Here is a 24,421-nt window from a genome sequence, read left to right on the forward strand (position 1 = left end):
ATGACATGTAGCTAATATATAGAAACCATAATGACCATAAACACACCCGTTACCTTACTGTAACAATTCACCTATTATTTTTATTATTTATCAGTCAGTTTGGCATTCTTCCTATTTGATCATTTGAACCCACCCCTACAGAATAACTCATGGGCTATTCCAGTCCGTGATGTAATGATATGTCGATGGGACTCTCCCATTACACTAATCTAAAGAGGGGTGCTGTTGTGGGGCTTCAGCGTGGCAGCCGTTGTTTAGGTGTTCTGCCTTTTTTACCGGAATAGGTACGTCTAATTTTACTAAATTTACGGCACCAGTATCTCCAAACTAGTTGAAGATATTTTTATGTGTGAAATCTGACGTTATAGTTTTATAATTTATATTACACTCGACACAGACTACTGAATACAATAAAGCCAGCTCCGTTGCTAGCTAGCTTATTAGTAACTATGTGTTATGCTGCTTCCCGTCAACATATCAAGCTTTCTTATTGGCCATTGGTGCTCTTACAAAGTTACTATGTGGAAGAACGAATTGAAATTATGTATCAAAATAAACATAACGTAAGCTTTAAAGAATTTAAGTGCTAACTTGTTGTTAACAATTAGTTAGCCAGTGGGCTGGTCAGCTAATATTAACGTAGTTCGCTAAACAAACTCATAACCAGTCTTCTATATGCCTAAACGATAATCTGTTCGTCTTAAAAGTAAGTTGTTTTAAATAAAGTAAAAGTCATTGCTTTGGTTTATATCGTTGCTGAACGAGTTTTCGTCATTTGAATAGCTCAACGTTACTCTTATGAACTTTGTTAAATGTTTTTGACTAACGTGCAGGACTAACCAGCAAAATGTCTCTTTTATTTCAGTTTTAATATCACAGAACTGTCAAAATGTCTAGCAAAAGGGCAAAGGGAAAAACCACCAAAAAGCGCCCCCAGCGGGCCACGTCAAATGTGTTTGCCATGTTCGACCAGTCACAGATCCAGGAGTTCAAGGAAGCCTTCAACATGATCGATCAGAACCGTGATGGCTTCATTGATAAGGAGGATCTGCATGATATGTTGGCCTCATTAGGTAAGGACAAAGTAGTGTTCGTAAAGGAAAAAGCTTTAATCTTCTACCCTTAACTCTTAATGACCCCGTTTCCATTCCTATGGACATAAATTTCCCACACTCTTTTCACTTTTATGTTATGTCATCTGGTGCCACCTAAAAATATACTGTATACTGCTTCAGAATTGCTATATGGGATTTCAGTAATAATTATCTGTAATTCTCTGGATGCTACTATCCAGATCAATTATTGTTGTAATAGACACTATAAAATATTAGCATAAACTGAGTTTAGTATTTTTCTGGTCATATCTCTACATATGGTATTCATAGAGTTCTGAAAGGGTTAACAACACTAAGTCAAAAACCAGCATTGTCAGTTTTAAACACAAAACATCCAAGCAGAATACATTGAAAGAGGTAAAAATATAAATGTATATTTTAAAAAATCAATTAAAACAATAACATAATTGCAAGTTATTTAGAGAGTTTTAAGGCATTCCTTTTTTCAGCTGCTTAAAGTTGTCATGTAACGTGCCAGTGAACACATGGGTCCATGAGTAAATCGTTAATAATAAACACCGCAATATTCCATAAAAATAAGAATTGCCCATTTTGATTTCATGGTAACTTTAAAAGATTGAAATAAAAAAATTCAAATAATTTTTAAATGCCACAAAACTTAAAGGGTTAGTTCACCCAAAAATGAAATTTCTGTCATTAATTACTCACCCTCATGTCGTTCCAAACCCGCAAGACCTTCGTTCATCTTGAGAACATAAATGAAGATGTTTTTGATGAAATCCGAGATGTTTTTTATCTCCCATTGAAAGCAACGAAATTACCACATTCAAGGTCCAGAAAAGTAATAAAGACATTGTTAAAATGGTTAACGTGACTACAGCGGTTCAACCTTAATGTTATGAAGCGATGGGAATACTTTTTGTGCGCAAAAACAAAACAAAAATAACAACTTTATTCAACAATTTCCTCTCTACCCTGTCATTCTCCTACACAGTGTACATTGAAGACACATTGCAGAGCTAACAAGATATTGTTAAATAAAGTCATTATTTTTGTTTTGTTTTTGCGCACAAAAATTATTCTTGTCACTTCATAACATTAAGGTTGAACCACTGTAGTCACGTGGACTATTTTAACGATGTCTTTACTACTTTTCTGGACCTTGAATGTGGTGATTTCATTGCTTTCTATGGGAGATTAAAAACAACATCTCGGATTTCATCAAAAATATCTTCATTTATGTTCCGAAGGGTGTTTGGAATGACATGAGGGTGAGAATGACAGAAATTTCTTTTTTGGGTGTACTAACCCTTTAAAATCTACATTTAATCCAATACAAACTGGTTTTGACTGACAAGTTATTTCATTGGCAGGTAAGAACCCCACAGATGAATACCTCGAGGCGATGATGAATGAAGCCCCTGGTCCTATTAACTTCACCATGTTCCTCACAATGTTTGGAGAGAAACTTAATGGAACAGACCCTGAGGATGTCATCAAAAACGCCTTTGCTTGTTTTGATGAGGAGGGGACGGGTAAGTATGATCAAACCACTTAAATAAAATAGCAATTAACACTGGTCATCCGTATAATTAGTCAGAATCGCCAAAATAAGTAGAATATATATATACTGTATTTGATATATATTTGTTCAGTTATTTACAGCATTGATAACCAATTTGCCTCATTTGTCCTAGGTTTTATTCAGGAGGACTATCTGAGGGAGCTCTTGACCACTATGGGAGACAGGTTCACAGATGAAGAAGTAGACGAGCTGTTTAGAGAGGCTCCTATTGACAAGAAAGGAAACTTCAACTATGTGGAATTCACACGCATCCTGAAGCATGGCGCTAAAGACAAGGATGATTAGGATGAGGCCGAGCACTACTGAAACTAATGAAACCTACACTGTAATACTACACACATGTTTAATTGTCTCCTTTTCCCCCCACATTCATCCCCACATGGGCTAGTGCAAAGGGATACATTCATCAGCAAGGTGAGATCATTTGACTGTACTGGACCTTCTCGTAAACAGTCTAAGTAAGTAGACTTGTATATAACTATGAAATACATAAAGACATGTAATCTGTGGTGAACCTCAAACTGAATGAATGCTGTTCTGATATGTAAATGTTGAGAAATAAATTCTGGAATTATTCAATGTTGCCTGGAGTTGCTGGATATTTACACTTTGTAATAAACAATTTGATGTAAGGTAAGTCATCAAATTTTCATTACTGAATGAGGAATGTTTTTTAAACAAAGTCAGTTTGGAGTTTCTCTCAACATTTTTTTTTTTTTTTTTTTTACAATTAAAAAACATTTTATGAATTCTGTTAAAAACAAGGTATTGTAATTTATATTATCCTCCTTGAGACCCAGGCATAGAATTTTTTTCCTCTGTAGAGGACATATTTTATCAAATTTCTCTGAGACCATACATGTCAGAGTTTTAAGTCTGGATGTCCTGTAAAGAGAAATACCAAATGTTTGGACGTTTCACCATGACAACTCTCTCTCCTTGGTCTTTAAAAATGACTGACATTAACTGAATTATCACATTTAGCACTCAGATGGAAATATCATAACATTTTGTAATTCTCATTAAAATCTGACTAATTTTCAAATTGTTTGTCTTAAATAAACATCATGAAACATTATGGGGTTTTAAATCAGAATATGACTCTGTTATGAAACAGGGCATCGATTTCATACATGTCCAAAGTAGAGGCATTTTGGGGAGGCACAACAAGTGAAAAGGGAAATAAATTATATATCAATATTCCTATGAAGTATGAGATATTCTTATGAATATGTTGCAAAGTTATTACTCCCATTATTACACTTCTTTTTTCATTACATGTTGCCCCAAGAACACATTAATATGCAAATTAGATACAATGTATAGAAAGGGACTACCTATTTATGGCCATTTTACATACATTTTGCATAATTAATAGTGTATCTATAACAAATCATTCTGTTATAGCAGTCATAACATAGTTAATAATCATCTTTATACAAAGTTTGGCTAAAAATAGCCTGAACCCTGAAAATTGATTGGTAAATAGAAAAAAAAAACACATTTTTGCCTATACATGTCTTATGCCATTTTATTTCCTTAATAATTGACCTAGTGTCCTCTACGGAGGACATAGCATAAAGTATGAATAAAATATCTTTAAAAAAAAAAAAATCTACATTTGTTTCTTATGCTCTAAAAAAATGTTATGACATAAAAAAAAAATTCACAACAACAAAAACATTCTGGTTCTCCAGAGGATATCTTTGAAACCTAGTAAATTTAGGATTGCTCAGAATAAAACAAACCGCCAACGAAGAAGGTTACTAAGACAACACAAAGGCTGTTTTCAAATGTTTAATTTCTCTAAATAACTTCACAACAACATTGGAGACATAAATTGATGGAGACAACCACCAGTGGTTTGGAGCACCCTGAGATTTAATCATGAAAAAAAAACACAACGAGGACTATCAAGCTACAATCTTTTGCTTTGAACAATTTCACATTTTTATATCCAAACGTTTTACTGCACAATGTTGATTTATTTGATGAATTAGATCATTTAATTGGGTCCTAAAGACATTCTTCCAGCACCATTATTTTTTTCTCTTTGATCAAAAAAAGATTATGAATCCAACATCTGTCAAACTTAGGCTAGGTAACAAAGTTAAAAGAGAATGGTCCAGATGGTCAAAATTCTTCAGTCCCATTCAACACATCATGAAAAATATAAACTCATAAGTAATCAAATGCCGCCCGTTCTCCGTATGACAGGTGCATGTGTAGGTCATGGGGTGTAGGAACTGCAGGACCACCTTCAGTGCCAAAGCTCTCAGTGAGGTTCTTCAGTTGCTCACAGAGCAGCACCAGTAACTACTGATGTCAGGAGTCTTCATTCACGATCACTCTGCTAAGGCTAAGTTTTTTGTCTGAATTTTGGCCAAGTGATCTGATATCCCAGCTTCAATTTTGTCACACTGAGCTAGGAACCCCTAAGCACAAGGAAAATAAAGAGAACAAGATCTGAAATCAAATAATGGTCATGGGATTGTTAAAGTCTAAAGTGTTTAATCAAAACCCAATATTAAAGGGTTAGTTCGCCCAAAAATGAAATTTCTCTCATGAATTACTCACCCTCATGATGTTCCACAAAATATCTTAATTTGTGTTCCAAAGATGAACAAAGGTCTTACGGGTTTGGAACAACATGAGAGTGAGTAATTAATGACAGAAATTTCATTTTTGGGTGAACTAACCCTTTAATAAATCATTATCCTACCTGAACAGCTTTCACAAGTCCCTTTTTCTTAATCCTGCAGTCATTAAAAGTCTCAGGCAAGCTCTGTAAATAATGCTAGAGTTTATCAATACAAAAGTGCACAAATAGATTGACTTATGATATTTTGATTAAAAATTATGAGGTAAAAATTAAAAAATGAAACATGCATGAATGAATTATTAACAATAAGATCAATAACATGCATTTACAAAATTCATAGGGTGAATTTTCCTTTCATGCCACAAACAAAAAACAATTACCAGTGCATCTATTTCCTCAAGGATCTTCATGAACTGCTCAGAGGCAATTTTCACTCTGTGGTCCAGTTTATTAAGAGCCTCAGCTTGCAACTCCTTTGCAAGAAAACCCTGGAAATCATTACATTATGAATTAAATTATAAGAATGGCTATATTGCCTAGCCTCATATAACAGGTACAGCGTTCAAGAAGAAAAATAAATATTGTGTCCCAAATGACATACTATACACTATTCACTGTCTAGTGTATGAATTCTATAATGTCATTTTGTCATCCATCATCAGAATTTGTAATTTTCAGTGTGAATGCACAACTCACACTATTTATACTATAAAACGTCAGAGAATAGTGCCATAAGTACATGAATTGGGATGCACCTAAAGACATTTTTTTTAAAAAGAAACATGTCACACATACATTCTTCAGTCCTGTGAGTTCACCGTCCACCTTCTCAAGCTTCTTGGCAGTTTGTTCCACTGACTTTTCGATGTCTTTGAGCTTTTTAAGTTCAGCTTCCTCCTCAGGACTGTTCTGTAAAAATAAAGCAGCTTGTCAGACTCAGAAATAATTATTAGAGATATATCTTTATGAATGAATGAACAAGGCATTACACATCTTACCCTCTTTCCAATCATCATCATTTTACAACCCTGCTTTACTCCAAAGCCAGACAGAGGCTCATCCATCTCCTTCAATGATTTCCCTACAGTCAGAGGTTACAACTGTATTCTTGCAACGGCAATACACTGTTACTGTTGCAATGACACAGATTAATGATGCTTTTATTTCAAACACTGCATCGCAAACTTCAATTACTGTAGTTTATACCCAAAACACAGACCATTTACAGTTGAGCAAGTATAACACAGGAAGCTGAGAAACACACGTGCCTGCAGCAGAGCAGCTATACGCTGTTTTACCTTTAAATATGACTTTCTGGGATGGTGCTGGTACGCCTGTGGCTTCTGTCAGCGCATCACACAAATCCTTTAACAGTGGTTCATGTCCATCTTGTGCTGTTAAAGTGATGTTGTGTTTGGTCGTGCCTGAGACAAGAACAGTCATTATCGCAGGCAAAAGATGACAGGTTTAATACTCAAAATGATCCAGAGAGCTAACTGGCACTGTATCTGCAAATCACGCATTGACATTCACCACTCAACTAACCGTAATCAGATTACAATTGACTTGAAAACTCAAAATATAAATGCATAGCCTCGATAAGTTACTAATGGTGAAATAAACGTCTGAGGTTTAGAGTGATGTTCAGATCATTTACATGTAGCTAGCTTTAACACTGTCGAACCGTGTAAAGCTACCCTCAATAAAATAGCGACTACATTTATTTTTGATATATCTTAATGTTTTGAAATATGAAAAGTGGTCAGTTTTCTTTACCATAAGCAACTGTCACTGTCAAGGTATTCTCCGCCATATCGGCACACTGTTAGCTAACGCTTCACAACTTTAGAGTGTGTACATTATGCAACCGGAAGTGACGCGTGTGCATGCGTCACGCCCCCTAGGAAATCGGGGGTGTGCTTGACATTCGTGTTTTTTATTTACAAAATGAAATTTTGGAATGTTAAAAAAAACAATACATTATGCAATGATTTATTTTATTAGGAAAATACCATACGCAAGAAGAAGTGAGCTTTTTCAAAGAGAGGGACTTTGGCTCTTTGTGAATCAAATTTATGAGACTATGTACTTCTTGTTCTTGTGGCATTTAATAAAAAACAACCTGTCCTTCTTCTGAAATGTGTTATTGCCAAATAAATAGCCCAACAATTTTCAAATACCACCATTTATTGCAACTCTTAGAGACTCCAGATGTATATCCGTTAATGAACTTTATTATCATCAAGAAAACCAGGTCATTTTAATAATTTAAGGCAAGCAATATTCAGAGCAGTTGATGGCTTTCTTTACATTGCTCCTCCAGGCAGGTTCTTCATTCATGCAACCCAGAACTATGGACTTGAAATACTTGATCAGTGTCAACGATAATTCTGTCAACATGTCAGCAAACTTCAGAGTCCATTGTGAAGCAAGGGCGTAGACATTAATATTAACTGTAAAAAATATTATTGAAATTAGAAATGGCTATATTGTGGAATATTATGTGTTTGTATGTCATTAACAACACACAAGAGTGGGATGTTTTAATATTTGTAATTTGCTTGTACAAAAAAAAAAAAAAATGTTTCAGTAGCTTGACTTTAGTAACTGTTAGGATCTCATATCATCCAGAAGAATTACTTTTGTTAGGACATGCATTGATATAAAGGTATGTTCAGGTAACATTGGAAATCCATAGTAGGTGACCTAAAATTCAAATTAAAGGTAACTATCTTATTTGAATTTCTAAAAACTAATCTCATTGGCTACGTTCACACTGTCAGTTTTTGGGATTGACAACCACATTTACTTACAGGTTTGAGAATCGAAATGTCCTGTTCACACAGCAACTTCTCGAATACGGTATGAACGTGTAACGAGAGTCAAGTCCGTATTCTCTAATAACCATGGCGACAGAGACCAAAGTAATATCAAAGATGGCGACGTCCATAAAACTGAAAAGTCTTATCAATTTCGTCAAGACAGAGTCCAACTGAGCTGCGAGTTCGTCCATCAAATCTTCATTAACCGACAGCTGCTCCAATGTAAACAGGCGTTACATTAGCCGGACAACTTTAACCGCTGTACTCGCGTCTCACGTCCTTTGCAGCGTCTTGGGCATGACACGACACTTGAGTCGCGAATAGAACACAAAACTGATGGAAGCGGCTCCGGTGGGGAATAATGACTGGATCTAAAACCTTCAGATGACACACACAGCTCATATCTCCGTCGCTGTAAGTTACCGAAAGTGAAACCCCTTAGCATAGCAGCTCTCTCGCACTGTCCGGTTCCGTTCACACAGCACGAATTTTCCGAGAAAGTTCTGAATATTAAGGGTCTGAGTTTGGTTATAGAATCAATGTGGGTGTCACTCCCGTAAATAACCGTACTGTGTGTGAATGTAACTGTATTAAGGACTCAAATGACAACCAGTTGTCAGTGTGTACGTGGCCCATTGGCAATCAGGCTAACATGTTTACATGACCAAATTCTAATTTAAAGTGAAAAATTATGCTTCATGTGATCAAGTTAAACATGTAAGAAAAACAGTTAGTTACAATACCAAGTGCTAGACTGGGCAATGAGTACAACAAAACATGTTCAATACCATTTACCAGCACAAACAACTTCCTCCATCGTATATAAATAAAACACTGATCAGAGAACAGATTCTTATGTGGCAGGGATCTGTGGCAGGCCAAACTCATCGACCAGAACGCCATCCTGAGGGATACAAAAATACAAAAAGAATGTACTGAACAAATCACAGACAAATATTTACCAAAAGATAATGAATATGTATATCTTGTCATTGACAGTTTTAATCAATGCAATCTGCACCTTATTGGTTTTAGTGTCACTGGGAATTCCTTCAGGAATGGATGGTGCAGCCGAGGCTTCGTCTAAGTAAGAGCTGTCATCATCCAGCAGTAACTCATCTCCCAGAGCATCCAACTCTGCAACAGAGGAAAAAAGTGAAGTTCTAAGCTCCAAATACACACACACACACACACACACACACACACACACACACACACACACACACACAGCTACCTGCTTCCAGTTCATCCTCATCGATCTCTGGTGTGCCATAGCTGCGACTAAGAGCTTCCTGCACCTCGTTGGCCTCTTCCATCATGTCTTCCAGTTGATCCTGCAGGTCCTATCAGTCATAAACATTGGTAATGAAAAGTGTATATTATTTACCCCTATCATGGATCAAAAACATTACTTAAAAGAACAGCCAATGTCAAAATGATAAGTGTGCATACTTCAATCTGATCCATCTTCACTTGTTTATATGCTTTTTTCATTTCTTTTGCTCCAATCTTCATAGCCTCCACCTACAAGAGTATTAAAAAACATAAAAGGTTTGTGGAATCTAATAAATATAAATTAAATCAAAAATTCATTAGTGCTCAGAATAATATAGACAAGTAAAAAAAAAGGGGGGGGGGGGGTCATTTTGAAATTATTTATTTTATTAGGAAAATACAATGTATGCAAGAAGAAGTGGGCTTTTGCAAATCAAATTTCTTGAATTTTATAAATTGAATAAATGAAATTAAAAATTCAGTAGGGTTGGGGGTAATATGGACAGCAGTAAATAAGTTAATAACAAGTCTTTACTGTGGTTTTGGTGTCTCTTAGTGACTGGATCGTATAGTTGGCTTGTTCCATATTAAAGGACTGCTGGGAAAGCTGATCTCTTTGACCCTCATACCTGCATAATACAGTGAAAAAGCATTTAACATTATTACTAAAAACATTTGATCACATCCTTTATCAATGTGAAATGAAAACAGAATACTAGAAATTGAAATAAACATTTCATACATTGTAAATGATTATTAGTCAGGGTAAAACTCACATTCTCTTTTGTTTCAGCACTCTCATCGCCTTCTGTTTCACTGTATTCTGTAAAGAGATTGTTCATCTCACACTTACAGAAATGTTTTGGTTTTACAGTGGGATCCAAAAATCTGCGACCACACTGAAAATCTGGGATTCAAAGTGTAAGTTAAACTTGGAAATAAACGCAATTTTAGGATTTTTAATATATTATGTAAAAAAAAAAAAGGTCATCAATTTAAATAAAGTACATTTGTGATTTTGTGAACTCTTAAAGGTCAGATGTTTTCATGTACAAGATGCTCTTTGGATTATTCTCAAATTATGCTGGAAAACACGATCATTAGGTTTTACACAAACTTGTGGAGTTCATGAAGCTTGAATCAGGGTTATTAGTTAACTAAATCTAAAATAATAATAATAAAAAAAAACATTTCACTTGAAATAAAATTGATGTGCTAAAATGTCAGCAAGGGTTAGTTCACCCAAAAATGAAAATTCTGCCATTTATTACTCACCCTCATGTCGTTCCACACCCGTAAGACCTTCGTTCATCTTCGGAACATAAATTAAGATATTTTTGATGAAATCCAATGGCTCCGTGAGGCCTGCATAGCCAGCAATGGTACTTCTTCTCTCAAGATCCATAAAGGTACTAAAAACATATTTAAAACAGTTCATGTGAGTTCAGTGGTTCTACCTTAATATTATAAAGCGATGAGAATATTTTTTGTGTGCCAAAAAAACAAAATAACGACTTTTTAACAATATCTAATGATGGCCGATTTCAAAACACTGCTTCATGAAGCTTAGGAGCTTTATGAATCGAATCAGTGGTTCAGAGCACCAAAGTCACGTGATTTCAGCAGTTTGGTTTGACACGCGATCCGAATCACTAATTCGACTCAAAAGATTCATAACCCTCCGGAGCAGTGTTTTGAAATCGGCCATCACTAGATATTGTTAAAAAGTCGTTATTTTGTTTTTTTTTTGGCACACAAAAAATATTCTCGTCACTTTATAATATTAAGGTAGAACCACTGAACTCACATGAACTGATTTAAATATGTTTTAAGTACCTTTATGGATCTTGAGAGAGGAAGTATTGCTGTCTATGCAGGCCTCGCTGAGCCATCGGATTTAGTCAAAAATATCTTAATTTGAGTTCCGAAGATGAACGAAGGTCTTACGGGTGTAGAACGACATGAGGGTGAGTAATAAAAGACATTATTTTCATTTTTGGGTGAACTAACCCTTTAAAAACAAAAAAGGAAAACAACAAAATGAATAAAATCTTAACTAAAATAAAATAGATATTAAAAACTAATTCAAAATACTAAAAACTTTAATAGTATCTTAATAATATATTATTACTATATTAACTTATTGTTAATTTTTCAATTTATAAAAAGTTATGCCTCTAATATTATGTATATTGCAAAAATGTATTAAAATGCAAAACAGAGTGGTCTCAGACTTTTGGATCCCACTGTGCAGTAGCCTGTATAGTTAAAATGATAGTCTGTATATGACATTATATCAACTCGAGTTTCTGATGCTCACTTTTGAGGGTCCATCCCTCATCTTTTTCATCTGGTCCTTATACTTCATTAACTCTGCGTCGATTCTCGCTATTTTCTTATCGATTGACTCGATCCTCGTATCCACCTATAACGGGAACACCACACAGCATCCACAGTACATCCATGTCTGACATGCAAACACCAATCAGGATGCTTCACTGATGTTCTGCGAGACCATACAACCATGCCTACTTACATTGCCTATGCAGTCAGAAAGGTTGGGAGAAGGCGTCTGTTTGCTCCGACCGAAAATTCGGTTCATTTTTGAACGGTATTTACTCCTATTGGCTTTGTAGAGGTATTTAAATCCTGACCATCACAAAAGGCTTGTTCCGGTTGGTCGTAGAAAACAAGCACCATAATAAAAGTCACGGCGGAGGATGGTAAAGCTTTAGTAACTCCCCTAAAATCGATGCTTCTTAATGTGTATTGCTGTATGTGTTTCTCTTCCTTCTAATTTCCCCTTGAAATTGCTTTGTATCAATTTTTTAACGAACCAATATAGGAAATATAGGTAGACTAACCCACCAGCAAACATTTGGACGTTTAATGGCCGTTGAAAAGACGACACGTCCCGTTATGGTTGAAAAATAGTTCCAAAATGAAATGTGAACGGACGTCATAGACGTTATCTATTATTAATTAATTTATTAATTAAGTATTATATATTGAACTACACGTACCTAAAAGTCAAAGTAACAATTAACCCCAGAGATTTACTCATAATAAACATAATATGTCTATGAGGGACACAACGTTGTCGTCAGACCAATGTTTGCTGGGTAAAATATACTAAATGTTTTAATTATTGCTACTATTTTCTGTATAATTATTTAATATTTTCGTTTGTTTATATCGTATCTATGACAGTTAAAAGAAAATATTAAATTGTTTTCAATTTCAGTTAATTCATTCTATTAATTCTTTCATTCATCTTGCATGGTGGATGTGAGTGAAATAATTTCATAATGTTGCATTCAAAAACCTGTTTTTTTGTTTTGTTTTGTTTTTTAGCAGAATAGTTTTACAGTACATGTTGATATAAGTTATATCTAACCATAATGATCTAATCATGTAAACATGACCCCAATTCCAGTCAGGAAAGATGGTAGACCAGTAATTCAATTCAAAAAGTGATGGAGGGTCATTTTCATTAGCACACTAAACTCTCAAAATATATTTGTAATCACACCTCACAGATTCCAAGAACATTAATAATTGTAGCCTACATGTTCATTCTCTAGAGCTGTTCTGACAAAAACAGATGTTTCACAATCGCACAGAGTGGCCTTGAAGCGCTATGTTTATCCATTAATGTGTACCATGGCAACGCCAACACTTCATCAGACCAAGATCTAGATTTAACAGAGTACTGAACGAACTGTCTCTGAAAAGTGTTAATGTGCACATAATCTGACAAGGTACTGACAGGTCTGTAAAAAACAGGTCTATTCTCTGAAGCCTACCATTATTTCAAAGTTTGAACAAAGCTCGGTGTATGAAAAATATTTAAGGCACCTTTAAGGGACAGTTCACTAAAAATGTAGATTCTGCCATCATTTATCATTCCAAAGAGAGAAATTTAGCAGAATGGTCAATTAAATCATATATAGACATTTTGTTAAATATCTCGTTTGGTGTTCCATGAAAGAAAGAAAGTCAATGAAATCAGTGTGAAAACTAAAATCTGTTATATTTTTTGAATGAATTATACCTTTAAATAATCTTCAATTGATGTTTTATATCAGTTCAAAACAAAAATAATAAGCTTTACTAAATAAGCAAATCAGTTTTATTTTTCTTCTAATTAAGGTTAGATGCAGTGTCCATCGATTTCAAACCCTCATCATCATGTCATCCTTATCTATGATGTTCTCAATTTAATGACAAACATCAAAGGAGTGAAAAAATAATGTGTCTTGCTGTTTGGTTATTAAGCTATAAGATGCACAATAAGTTGCCATGGCGATACTGCCTTTGTTACGTGGTTACGCTTCTCTCATCTGGCTTTGTTGACACATCATTCAACTGTGATGGATGAAAGCTCCATAATTTCAAGTATTTATACTAACATATATTGACATCTGAACACAACATGACTCGTCTTACAGTTCAATTTATTGACAATGTAATTTTCAAATACAGGTAATATTATACAAGCAAGGTACAACTGATGGCAAAGCAAAGCTCATTTCATACGATTTCAAATGAATTCCTTTTAAAAATTGCACATATATAGAAACACAAGCTGAGAGGGAAACTTGCTAACACATTCAAAATCTGCTGATATATAGTAGTAGTACAAACACATTACTGAAAGCACAGTGGAACTTACAGAAGCTTCTCTCACTCTGCGCTTTATTGTCCAATATCACACCATAAAGCATCTAAGATGAACAAAATAATGTAATATATATTGATTTACAAAAAACAAAGGCACAAAGGGCATTACATTTTTCAAAACAAGAATTTTGCAATTAATTCCTAATACTGTTATGGCATTAGAGCACTGATGATGTTATAATATGTCTTTTGATGAGTGAATACTCATCAGTAATAACAATAACAGACTGCTCTGCATCCAGTCACACACACACCCAAAGAACAAAAATAAGTAAAAAAAAAAAAAAAAAAAGATATTACATTTTTAAGCCATCTTAGGCAGAATGTCACAATTTCTCTGTTCTGTGATAATATATATACTTGTATATGTGTGTGTGTGAATATATATATATATATATATATATATATATATATATAAAACACAACCATAGACATCACCTAAAGGCAGCATTAGAAACACTTACATAAAATCAACTGTTATATCAACAATATCAATACAAAACAATGTGTAAAGTACCTAACACGTACGTTTGAACTGTTTTCTTCAGACATTTTACTGCCATTCTACTTTATCACAGAAACGCTTTTTTGTTTCTTTTAATCATAAGCTGTATTTACATAAACGTTACTCAAAGATTTCCACATTTTCATTGTCAGACATGCAATAGAGATGTACATCTAGGTTTATAGAAATTATAATACACTGTATTAAGCAAGAACAACCTAAGTAGATTCAGTCCTTTAGTTGGTTGTTTTAAAGCCCTATGCCCAAAAAAAAAAAAAAATGCACAAAAATCCTTAGACTCCCAAGGCAACTTAGATGCATAATCCTTTATAATCTTTTTCATACATAATCCTTCAATCTAAATCAAATACAGAGAATATAAAGCAGTAAGCAGTTCCAATAACACTAACTGCTGTAGCCTACATTATTTTTTATTTTTCCATCATTAGAGATATATAGTTTCCTGAGTCATAATTATGTGACACTGCTGATTATTATTATACACTGATTTATTTTTAATTTTTATTTTTTTAATATAAAACATGACTGTTTTACAATCCCAAATAAACAATTAACAGTACAAACAGATGCAAACATATGGTTTGTTTGTTGTTTTTTCTACACTGTGTTTTATCATGTGTACCCAAGCATACTATATACTAGTGACTAGTAATATACTATCTATCCCAAAGGACTTATAACATTACGCAAAAGGATCTTTAAGCATGACATTTCATTGTGAGGGACCAGATTTTAATCATACATCATCTTTGGTCAATGGACATTCAAAAAAAATTTAGGCCCTGTTTACACTAGTGCGTTTTCGTTTTAAAACGGTGTTTTAAAATGAAAATGATCCTCGTTTCAGAAACAATCTTCGTCTACACTACATGACTAAAAACTCATGTCACATGACCGTTCATGCACACTGGGCACGCACGTACAAGTGTAAACAGTTGCTTCTTGTGCAGGTAGCTGCAGTATTAAAAATATGCAGACTTTAACTGCACAATGGCTGCTAAAAATTACAACAAAGTCAGCAAAGATTGCAGGTCAGTCTCCATGTTATTGTTTACACGTTCGTCAAGGATACGCAGAGCGAATGTGGGCAGCCACACCATTGTTTTCAGAAGTCTCCGTTTATACTGAAACGCAACCCCGGCGTTTTCAAACTAAAACGGCTCTGCAGCGTTTTCGAAAGTCTCTGTTTTTGTGCTTTTAGTGTAAACGACAGGCATAACTGCAGCAAAATTTATGTGTTTTAAAACGAAAACGCACTAGTGTAAACAGGGCCTTAAACGGGATGAAAGTTGAATATGGACATACGAAACAAGACCATGCTTTTGCTAAAAGATCACTTTTTGGCTCTAGTAATAGTTGTGTTGAAATGTAAAGGGCACAATCTCTTCCTCAGATGGAGGTGGTGATCTGTGTCAGTCCCAGGTCATTCGAGTCCTCTCGACCGTGAAAGGACGACAGCTCCACGGCTAGTCATACAGGTCGACCGTGGCCTCCGTCCCCTTTGGCCTCTGCTGGGCACGTGTGCTCGCGAAGAGTGCTTCTGACCCGACTAACGCCGTGCCCGTCCCCCTTGGCCCGACCTGGGCAGCAGAAGTCCCTGAAGCACCGTTTGAAGTTCTCATCAAGGAAAGCATACAGGATGGGGTTGAGACTGCTGTTGGTGTATCCAAGCGCCACACAGAAGAAGTAGGCGGCCATGACCGCTGTGGTCTCCGGTACTCCGGGCGCGAGAGCTTTGACCAAGATAAAGATGTGTATGGGTGTCCAGCACACCACAAACACAGCGACCACAACCAGCACCAGGCGGGTGATGCGTCTCAGGTTGCGGTCTTTTTCCCGTGAGCCCGACAGCAGGCGGACGCTCTTAAGGCGCAGGACCATGAGCGTGTAGCAAACGGTGATGATGAGGAGAGGAGCCACAAAGGCGAAGATGAAGACGCAGATCTTCATCAATGTGTCCCAGTAGATATATGGGTCTGGAAACTGCAGAGCACACTCTGTTGTGCCTGGAGAAGAGATATCACAACAGCGGTTAATTATTAATCAGAAGTGAGGACAGGTTAATCATGTGTGCTATAATGCTGAAGGAACAACAAATACATTAGGATAAAGTAGAGAACTGAAAGTCCCATCATTTACTAGAAGATATTTTTTGGTCCCGCATCAACAAATATTATATTCTTGACTTCTGAATCTTAAAGGGTTAGTTCACCCAAAAATGAAAATTCTGTCATTAATTACTCACCCTCATGTCGTTCCAAACCTGTAAGACCTTTGTTCATCTTCGGAACACAAATTAAGATATTTTTGATGAGGTATATGACTCGTCCATAGACAGCAATATAATCAATACTTTCAAGGTCCAGAAAGGTCCTAAAGACATCGTTAAAACAGTTGACGTGACTGCAGTGGTTCAACATTAATTTTTTGAAGCGACAAGAATACTTTTTGTGCGCAAAAACAAAACAAAAATAACGACTTTATTCAACAATATCTTCTCTTCTGTGTTTACGTCCAGCGTTTCCAGGTTCTACGTCAGAACTGGCTCCTGCGTCAGCATCACACGCATGTGTCGTGCTGCTCATGTGATCAGCTTTGGCCAATACTGAGCCGGCATTCGGACATAAACATGGAAGCCTTCACTGTGCTTACTGCGTCACCTGTGTAAGGATAATGACGGAAGAGAAGAGATTGTTGAATAAAGTTGTTATTTTTGCTTTGTTTGTGCGCACAAAAAGTATTCTCGTTGCTTCATAAAATTAAAGTTGAACCACTGCAGTCACGTGGACTGTTTTAACAATGTCTTTAGTACCTTTCTGGACCTTGAAAGTATTGATTATATTGCTGTCTATGGACGAGTCACATACCTCTCAGATCTCAGCAAAAATATCTTAATTTGTGTTTCGAAGATGAACAAAGGTCTTACGGGTGTGGAACGACATGAGGGTGAGTAATTAATGACAGAATTTTCATTTTTGGGTGAACTAACCCTTTAAAATTGAAAAGTATACTGTGCCATTCTTTATGGATGCACTGATATTGAAATTATGACTGTTGAATTGTTCATTATTTTCATGTTATGGCCAATAATCATTAATTGCCAATAATAGAATTCTATATACTATTTTGTTTGAATAAATACAAAATAAAACACTAGAATGTTTAAAAACGGTATTAATTAAAACAAATTTAAATAAAAATTATATGTAAATTTAAGCATCACAACATAATGTACAGTATGGAAATATTCATTTTGAGATTTGCTAAAGATACATTTTAACAGTGTTATTAAATTATCAGTGTTTTTAAAAATTAACTTTAAGTCAGTGTTAGATGACAAGGGACTAACTAACGCTAAAAATCCAATATTGACGATTTCTAATGAAAAATATTTCTAATGTGGGCCAATAACCGATATGGTACCTACACTACTGTTCAAAAGTTTGGGGTCAGTAAGATTTTTATTTATTTATTTTTATTTGAAAGAAATTAATAATTTTATTCAGCAAGGATTAAAGTGATCAAAAGTGACAGTAAAACAGTAAAAATTTCTATTTCAAATAAATGCTGTTCTTCTGAACTTTCTATTCATCAATGAATCCTGAAAAAAAAACATGTATCAAGATTTACACAAAAACATTAAGCAGCACAACTGTTTTTAACATTGATAATAATAAGAAATGTTTCCAAATCAGCATATGAGAATTATTTGTGAAGGATCATGTGACACTGAAGACTGGAGTAATGATGCTGAAAATTCAGCTTTGCCAACACAGGAATAAAATACATTTTAAAATATATTAAAATAGAAAACAATTGTAATAATATATCACAATATTATTGTTTTACTGTATTTTAAATCAAATAAATGCAGCCTGGGTGAGCATAAGAGACTTACTGAAGAGTCCTACCGATCCAAAACTTTTAAAAGATAGTGTATATATATATTGTTCATCCCTACCATTGTTTGTCTGAGTGCTCCCAAGGACCATTGCAGGAATCCCAGCAGCCGAGGACAACACCCAGATGAAGATGTTGATGATTTTAGCTTTCATCGGTGTCCGAAAGTCCAGGGCCTTGACGGGGTGGCAGACCGCCACATAGCGGTCCACACTCATCATGGTCAAAGTGAAGATACTAGTGAACATGTTGTAGTAGTCGATGGAGATGAAAACCTTACACACAACCTCACCAAACGGCCAGGAATTCAGTAAGTAATCTGTGCTCTGGAAGGGCATGGTGGTGGTTACCAAGGCGTCGGCAACAGCCAGGTTGAAGATGTAGATGTTGGTGGCGGTTTTCATTTTAGTGTATCTGTCGTGTCAAAATAAATGAAACACAACCCATCAGTGTGATAAATTAATGCATGAGATTGCTTTCAGGTCGTATACTAGCCAAACTGACATGCATATTCCCAAAAGATACTATGCATTTGTCTTTCGGTGGTTTGACAGCTGTGTAAAGGCATTATATATCATTCACGGGTCAAGCCCATCTATTTTTTCTGATTATATCTGCAGTGTAACAGCTTGTGCTGTGATATATTATTCAACAAGCATGAACTGTGCAGTGCTTTATTTCAAATGTTATCTCTAAAATGACACAAGGAGGGTTTACTCAGCACAGAAGCTGCATCTGAAGTGCCATATATATCACTGCCCGGTTTTAGTATTATTTTTATTTGTCTATATACAGAATGTGGAGCAGACTCCGCTCAAAGCAGCATATATTTACTGTATGTCAAGGTAATTTTGACTGCATTGGGCGTTCATATTTTACTCCACCGGGGGGAGCCAAACTGCCGAATTCGACTTGAACCCTTGACTAATAGTTTTCCATAAAACAGGTATTTCGTCCAAATCATCCTATTGGAAACGTTTCAAATGACTGTTTATAAATAAAGTCTATCAACAGCTATTAAAAATTGAGATATATATTCTCAAAATGAGATTTAAAGGCACCCATTTGATAATCAATGCAGGGCAGTACATCTTAGGACAATGCTGTTTCTTACCTGATAATGACAAACATCACAAGGCAGTTTCCCACTAGTCCGACAACAAACACCACAGAGTACACGGCAGCAATTATCGGAATGATGGGGGACATCGTTTCCTGTTCGTTCGTCCAGCTTTCATTCAGCGAATAGTTATAAATGTCCGAGACAGCAGACTGCCATGTGAAGTTGGGTAAACACTTCTCGGGGTGAGATAAGGGGCATTTGTCCTCCTTAAAAATCTGCACCACGTTGCTGTCCATCGCCTGTTGATTTGCAAAATAAGATCACATGTCTAATTGAGTCGCTGGAAAACTTCAGTTGCTTCAGAATAAAGATTATATCAACAAAACAAAAAAAGGGGGTTAAATAAACAGAAATTCATAAATAAACGACGGAGATTAATAAATGATAGCTTTTTACAACATAATTATTAAGTAGCCTGTACATTTGTTAAAAAATGTATACAGTCTGCTGATAAATGATACTGTATTGCACTTTACACCTAAAAATGTCTGTTGCACAGTTGTCAAAACACCAAATATAAGAGTCTTACCTTGTTACAAACTCCAAACCGCTAATTTAATTTGAAAATCCCAAGGTTTTAAAGCAACAATGATGTCTGTGCGCAATGCGTTGATTTCTTTGGCCCGCTCCTATTCAATTGATGACTGACTGCCACCTTACAAGAGCAGCTGCCTCTGCCGCGCGTCCCGTATGACATCAGATCTCATGTGACGGTCTCCATCTACAGTCCGTTAACCAGCTGTAGTGTCTCACTGCAACTCTTTGCCTATATTGGCGGAAATAAAGTTGTCTTCAAAATGTCTTACGAGTCTGAAAGCTTAAGACAATGCGATCGTTCAAATACTTTTAGTGTTTCATGAGATGGCGCGCGCAAAACTTCATGTCTGGAGACATTTCACGCGCACGCTGTCGCGTGAGAACTCAACAGGCAATACTGCGGTTTCAATCTAGATAACAGTAAAGCCACTGAAGCTCTCCGGAGTGTGTGGACATTGCCTTTTACTCGAAGAGCCATGTAAGATGGGAAAACCCGCATTAGTTTGGTCAAAGAAGGATGTGCGTAATTGTGTGGCCGCGAGACGCGCTAAATAAAGGATTAACGAGCGATGGCTTGTGGTCTTCTGAAATGAAGAGGCAAAGTCCATCTGTTCTGTTTTTTTAGCAGGCTACAATATAAATTCACGTGCCTGTTCCCTTTGATGTTTGAATGGTTTCTGAGTTAAATGGATATGGAACAGCAATTATTAACAAGAAATCAATATAAATCAACACTTATATATATACGATAATACTGTAAATAATAATATAATAGTAAGATAATACTGTAGTACAGCGGTCGTGTGGTACAAGTAGGAGCTCTCCAAAAATTCCCAGTTTACAAGTTGTAATTACGAGTTCTAAGAGGATGTAAAAGTTTTTTACAAGTTGGAATCTCGTAATTACGGTAATTACGACATGGCGTGAAGCCACTTATATCCGCCATGTTGTCATGTGGCCCACAGCATCAGCTGTGTCTCTTCACAGCCATTTAAAAGTAGGCTAATGTTGATTACTGACATACAGCGGGGTAATTACACTGGAGTAAAGAGATTAGGCGATAACGTTATGGGAACGTTAGAGTAATGTTAGAATAACGCTCTACAAACCAAAAACTAACATTCCATTTCTGTTAAGAAAACTTTCCTGGCTAACCAAAAGCAAACCTTAAAATAGAACGTTCTAGGAACCAAAAACTAATGTTCTGTTTCCATTAAGAAAACTTTCCAGGTAAACCAAAACCAAACCATAAAAAATAACGTTCTGTGAACCAAAAACTAATGTTCTGAGAATGTTCTAGGAACCAAAAATTGTTAGCTGGGAGTGGGGTAATGACATCGGAGTAAAGAGGTTAGGCGAACGTTAAAATAACGTTAGGATAACATTATACAAACCAAAAACTAACATTCTGTTTCCGTTAAGAAAACTTTCCTGGCTAACCAAAAGCAAACCTTAAAATAGAACGTTTTGGGAACCAAAACTAACGTTCTAGAAACGTTAGAATAACGTTCTACAAACCAAAAACTAACATTCTATTCTATTCTAAAAAACCCTAATGTGATGGTCTGTTTATGTTGTTAAGTAGTAGCCTAGTTTTACATTTTCCAAAATAGGCCACCTTATTAACTATGTTCCTGAAGTAAGGTTGACAGGTTGAGAAGAACCGTGAGACTAATGCAGGCTTATTATGCTATATCACTTTATTATTCTGTTGCTACTAAATATTTGTCCATTCTTGATGGCAATTTTAGAAACAAAATGGAATGAAGTGAAAAAAAGAAAGTGGGCTCAGCAAAACCCAAATGGTGTCCTTTATGAAAGCATACGTGCTTGATTTTTTTCCCCCTCACAGCAGCTTTGAAAACAAAATAGGCCTACATGACTGAGGGTCGACCACAGCAAGAGCTCTAATGGCACTCTTTAATGTTACTATTTACTCTACAATATTGATTTTACTCCTCTAACTATAGTTTGTCATACCAGTAATGGACACAATAAACATCTAGTTCATCAGCATGACATTCTGTGAACGCAGATTCTTGTTCGTTCTTTCTAGGCAAAAGTAGGTGTACTTCACATGTTGCTAAGAGACACAGGTAGGTGTTGTTTGTGTGGTATGTTTCCCCCCCAGTGCTTGTGCTTCATAACCTCAGGTAAAAGGGCTTATAGATAATTACAGCTCCATCAGAAATCACAAAATCCCACTGAGGGACACAGCTGTGTGAAGGGAAAGATGATTTTAATCAGTTATTTTATTTAGTCTTTGTAATAATGCTGTTTTTTTCTCTCAGTCTACACACATTCATATGCATAAATCTCAGCTGAGTGTAGGTTGGATGTATATTTGTGTCACTATTTTTGTAGCAGTAAAGTATTATTGTGGCAATTAAAACCCATATACAAGACAACAACTTAAATGGTTAGTTCACCTAAACTGATAGTTCTGCTATTTACCCACCTTCAAGACAGATCCAAGAGATTGCTGGCTTAAGTCATTAATATATATTTAATCACATAATTGAATTGATGATTATTTTGGGAAAATAAAATGGTAACACTTTACAATAAGGTCTCATTCGTTATCATTAGTTAATGTATTAACTAACATGAACTAACAATGAGCAATACATTTGTTACAGTATTTATTAATCTTTGTTAATATTAGTTAATGAAAATAAATTAGTTCATTGTTTGTTCATGTTAGTTTACAGTGCATTAACTAATGTTAACAAAAACAACTTTTGAGTTTAATAATGTATTAGTAAATGCTGAAATTAACATTAACTAAGATTAATAAATGCTGTTATTGTTCATTCTTAATTCATGTTAACTAGTTAACTAATGTTAACTATGAAACCTTATTGTAAAGTGTTACCCATAAAATAATAAAATAAAATACACAAAAACAAAACAAGAAGCCAAATAAAATAAAATAAAAACAATAAAAAGCAACATTAAATAAAACTACAAAAAAATAAAAAACAATAAAATGCAATTTAAAAAAAAAAAAATACAAAACAAATAAGTAAATGAAAAACAAACAAATAAATAAACCAAACACCAAATAGAATTAAAAATAAATAAATAAATAAAACAGAACAGCCTCTTTAAACAAAACAAAAAACACATCGTGGGATACCAGATATATAAGATCAATCCATTTATAGTTCACTAACCATCAATGAAGGTTTGAATGCACACAAAAATATTACAACAACAGTTTATGGCTGACAAGGGCAAAAAAGGACAATAAAAGCAACTTGTGTGCCATTCCACATCTTCTGAAGTCATGTGATATATCTGTGAGAAACAGACCAGAACGTAAATCATTATCATCTTCCCCTGCTGCTCTCATATCAAATATGTATGATGCGAGACTGACATCAAGACATTTTGTTTGATTGAATGCATATGTTCAACCTGCATCATGTACAATAACAGCATAGGGTGTGTACAAAATGAAGATCCATTTAATAGACACATACAATGCCCTCCATAAGTATTGGGACAGTAAAGACAAAATTGCTCTGTTAGCTGTGGTGTCAAGACATCTATAAATATGATTAAAAGATTAATATGAGGCAGAAGTACAGAATGTCACATTTTATTATTGGCTATTTCAACGCAAAATGTTTTACCAACTAAGAAGTACAGCACTTTTAGAGTTTCATCCCTCTGCCTAATGCGAGCATAAGTATTGGGACGGTTTAATTTAAAGCAAATGTAAAAGTGTAAAAGCTAATATTTAATTGTAAATCCCTTGCAAGCAATCACAGGAGTGAGTCTGTGATCTAGACAACACCAGACTCTTGATTTCACACGTTAAAATGCTTTTCCAGGCCTTTAATGCAGCCATTTTCAACGGTTGCTTGTTTTGGGGAGTTTCTGCCTTTAGTCTCCTCTTCAGCTTGTTCAATAGGATTTAAATCTGTAAACTTGTACAATCTAAGACCCAAAATTTCTTTACCATGATAATCTTGATTGAGTTGACAGTACTAGTGTTTTGGGTCATTGTGCTGTTGCCATATGAAGTCTGGTGGCATTTTCTTGAACACTGGTAGGCAAGATTCTTTTGTACATTTCTGCCATCATTGTATAAGTCATCAAAGATGAATGAGCCTGTTCCAGAGGCAGATATGCATGCCCATGACATGACACGACCTCCACCATGCTTTAAAGAGGAGCTTGCCTTGGATCATTTGCAGTTTCTTTTTTACTCCACACTTTTTGCTTTCCCACTTTGATAAAGGTTAATATTTGTCTCATCTGTCCATAAAACTCTGTTCTAAAAC

At 35.3% G+C, this 24,421-nt stretch overlaps 4 protein-coding genes across 5 annotated transcripts; 1 reads left to right on the plus strand and 3 right to left on the minus strand.

The window, feature by feature from the left end:
• The first annotated feature begins 122 nt into the window (after positions 1-122).
• On the plus strand, positions 123-3,240 carry myl12.2 (myosin, light chain 12, genome duplicate 2). The gene is made up of 4 exons (XM_051864919.1): positions 123-284; positions 866-1,073; positions 2,450-2,611; positions 2,774-3,240. The coding sequence occupies exons 2-4, from the start codon at positions 890-892 to the stop codon at positions 2,944-2,946; spliced, it is 519 nt and encodes a 172-aa protein (XP_051720879.1). The 5' UTR covers positions 123-284; positions 866-889; the 3' UTR covers positions 2,947-3,240.
• Positions 3,241-4,444: 1,204 nt separating this feature from the next.
• Positions 4,445-7,182, minus strand: bag1 (BCL2 associated athanogene 1). Its single transcript, XM_051864905.1, has 7 exons — positions 7,040-7,182; positions 6,562-6,687; positions 6,262-6,344; positions 6,059-6,172; positions 5,644-5,751; positions 5,384-5,446; positions 4,445-5,096 (listed from the first exon to the last, which is right to left on the minus strand). Exons 1-7 carry the CDS (start codon positions 7,074-7,076, stop codon positions 5,007-5,009), a joined length of 621 nt encoding a protein of 206 aa, XP_051720865.1. The 5' UTR covers positions 7,077-7,182; the 3' UTR covers positions 4,445-5,006.
• A 295-nt stretch (positions 7,183-7,477) lies between these two features.
• Positions 7,478-12,270, minus strand: chmp5a (charged multivesicular body protein 5a). Of its 2 annotated transcripts, none has more exons than XM_051864898.1 (8): positions 11,897-12,270; positions 11,681-11,827; positions 10,137-10,183; positions 9,896-9,989; positions 9,538-9,609; positions 9,320-9,428; positions 9,107-9,222; positions 7,478-8,989 (listed from the first exon to the last, which is right to left on the minus strand). In XM_051864898.1, the coding sequence occupies exons 2-8, from the start codon at positions 11,726-11,728 to the stop codon at positions 8,939-8,941; spliced, it is 537 nt and encodes a 178-aa protein (XP_051720858.1). In that variant the 5' UTR covers positions 11,729-11,827; positions 11,897-12,270; the 3' UTR covers positions 7,478-8,938. The 2 variants fall into 2 exon arrangements, with proteins under 2 accessions (XP_051720858.1, XP_051720851.1); XM_051864891.1 differs by having other exon boundaries at positions 11,681-11,785; positions 11,897-12,268.
• A 1,530-nt stretch (positions 12,271-13,800) lies between these two features.
• Positions 13,801-19,831, minus strand: oprk1 (opioid receptor, kappa 1). The gene is made up of 3 exons (XM_051880764.1): positions 19,584-19,831; positions 18,531-18,883; positions 13,801-16,575 (listed from the first exon to the last, which is right to left on the minus strand). Exons 1-3 carry the CDS (start codon positions 19,826-19,828, stop codon positions 16,040-16,042), a joined length of 1,134 nt encoding a protein of 377 aa, XP_051736724.1. The 5' UTR covers positions 19,829-19,831; the 3' UTR covers positions 13,801-16,039.
• Between the last annotated feature and the right edge of the window lie 4,590 nt (positions 19,832-24,421).

Source organism: Ctenopharyngodon idella, chromosome 2 (assembly GCF_019924925.1).
Source record: "Ctenopharyngodon idella isolate HZGC_01 chromosome 2, HZGC01, whole genome shotgun sequence".
Taxonomy (NCBI): domain Eukaryota; kingdom Metazoa; phylum Chordata; class Actinopteri; order Cypriniformes; family Xenocyprididae; genus Ctenopharyngodon; species Ctenopharyngodon idella.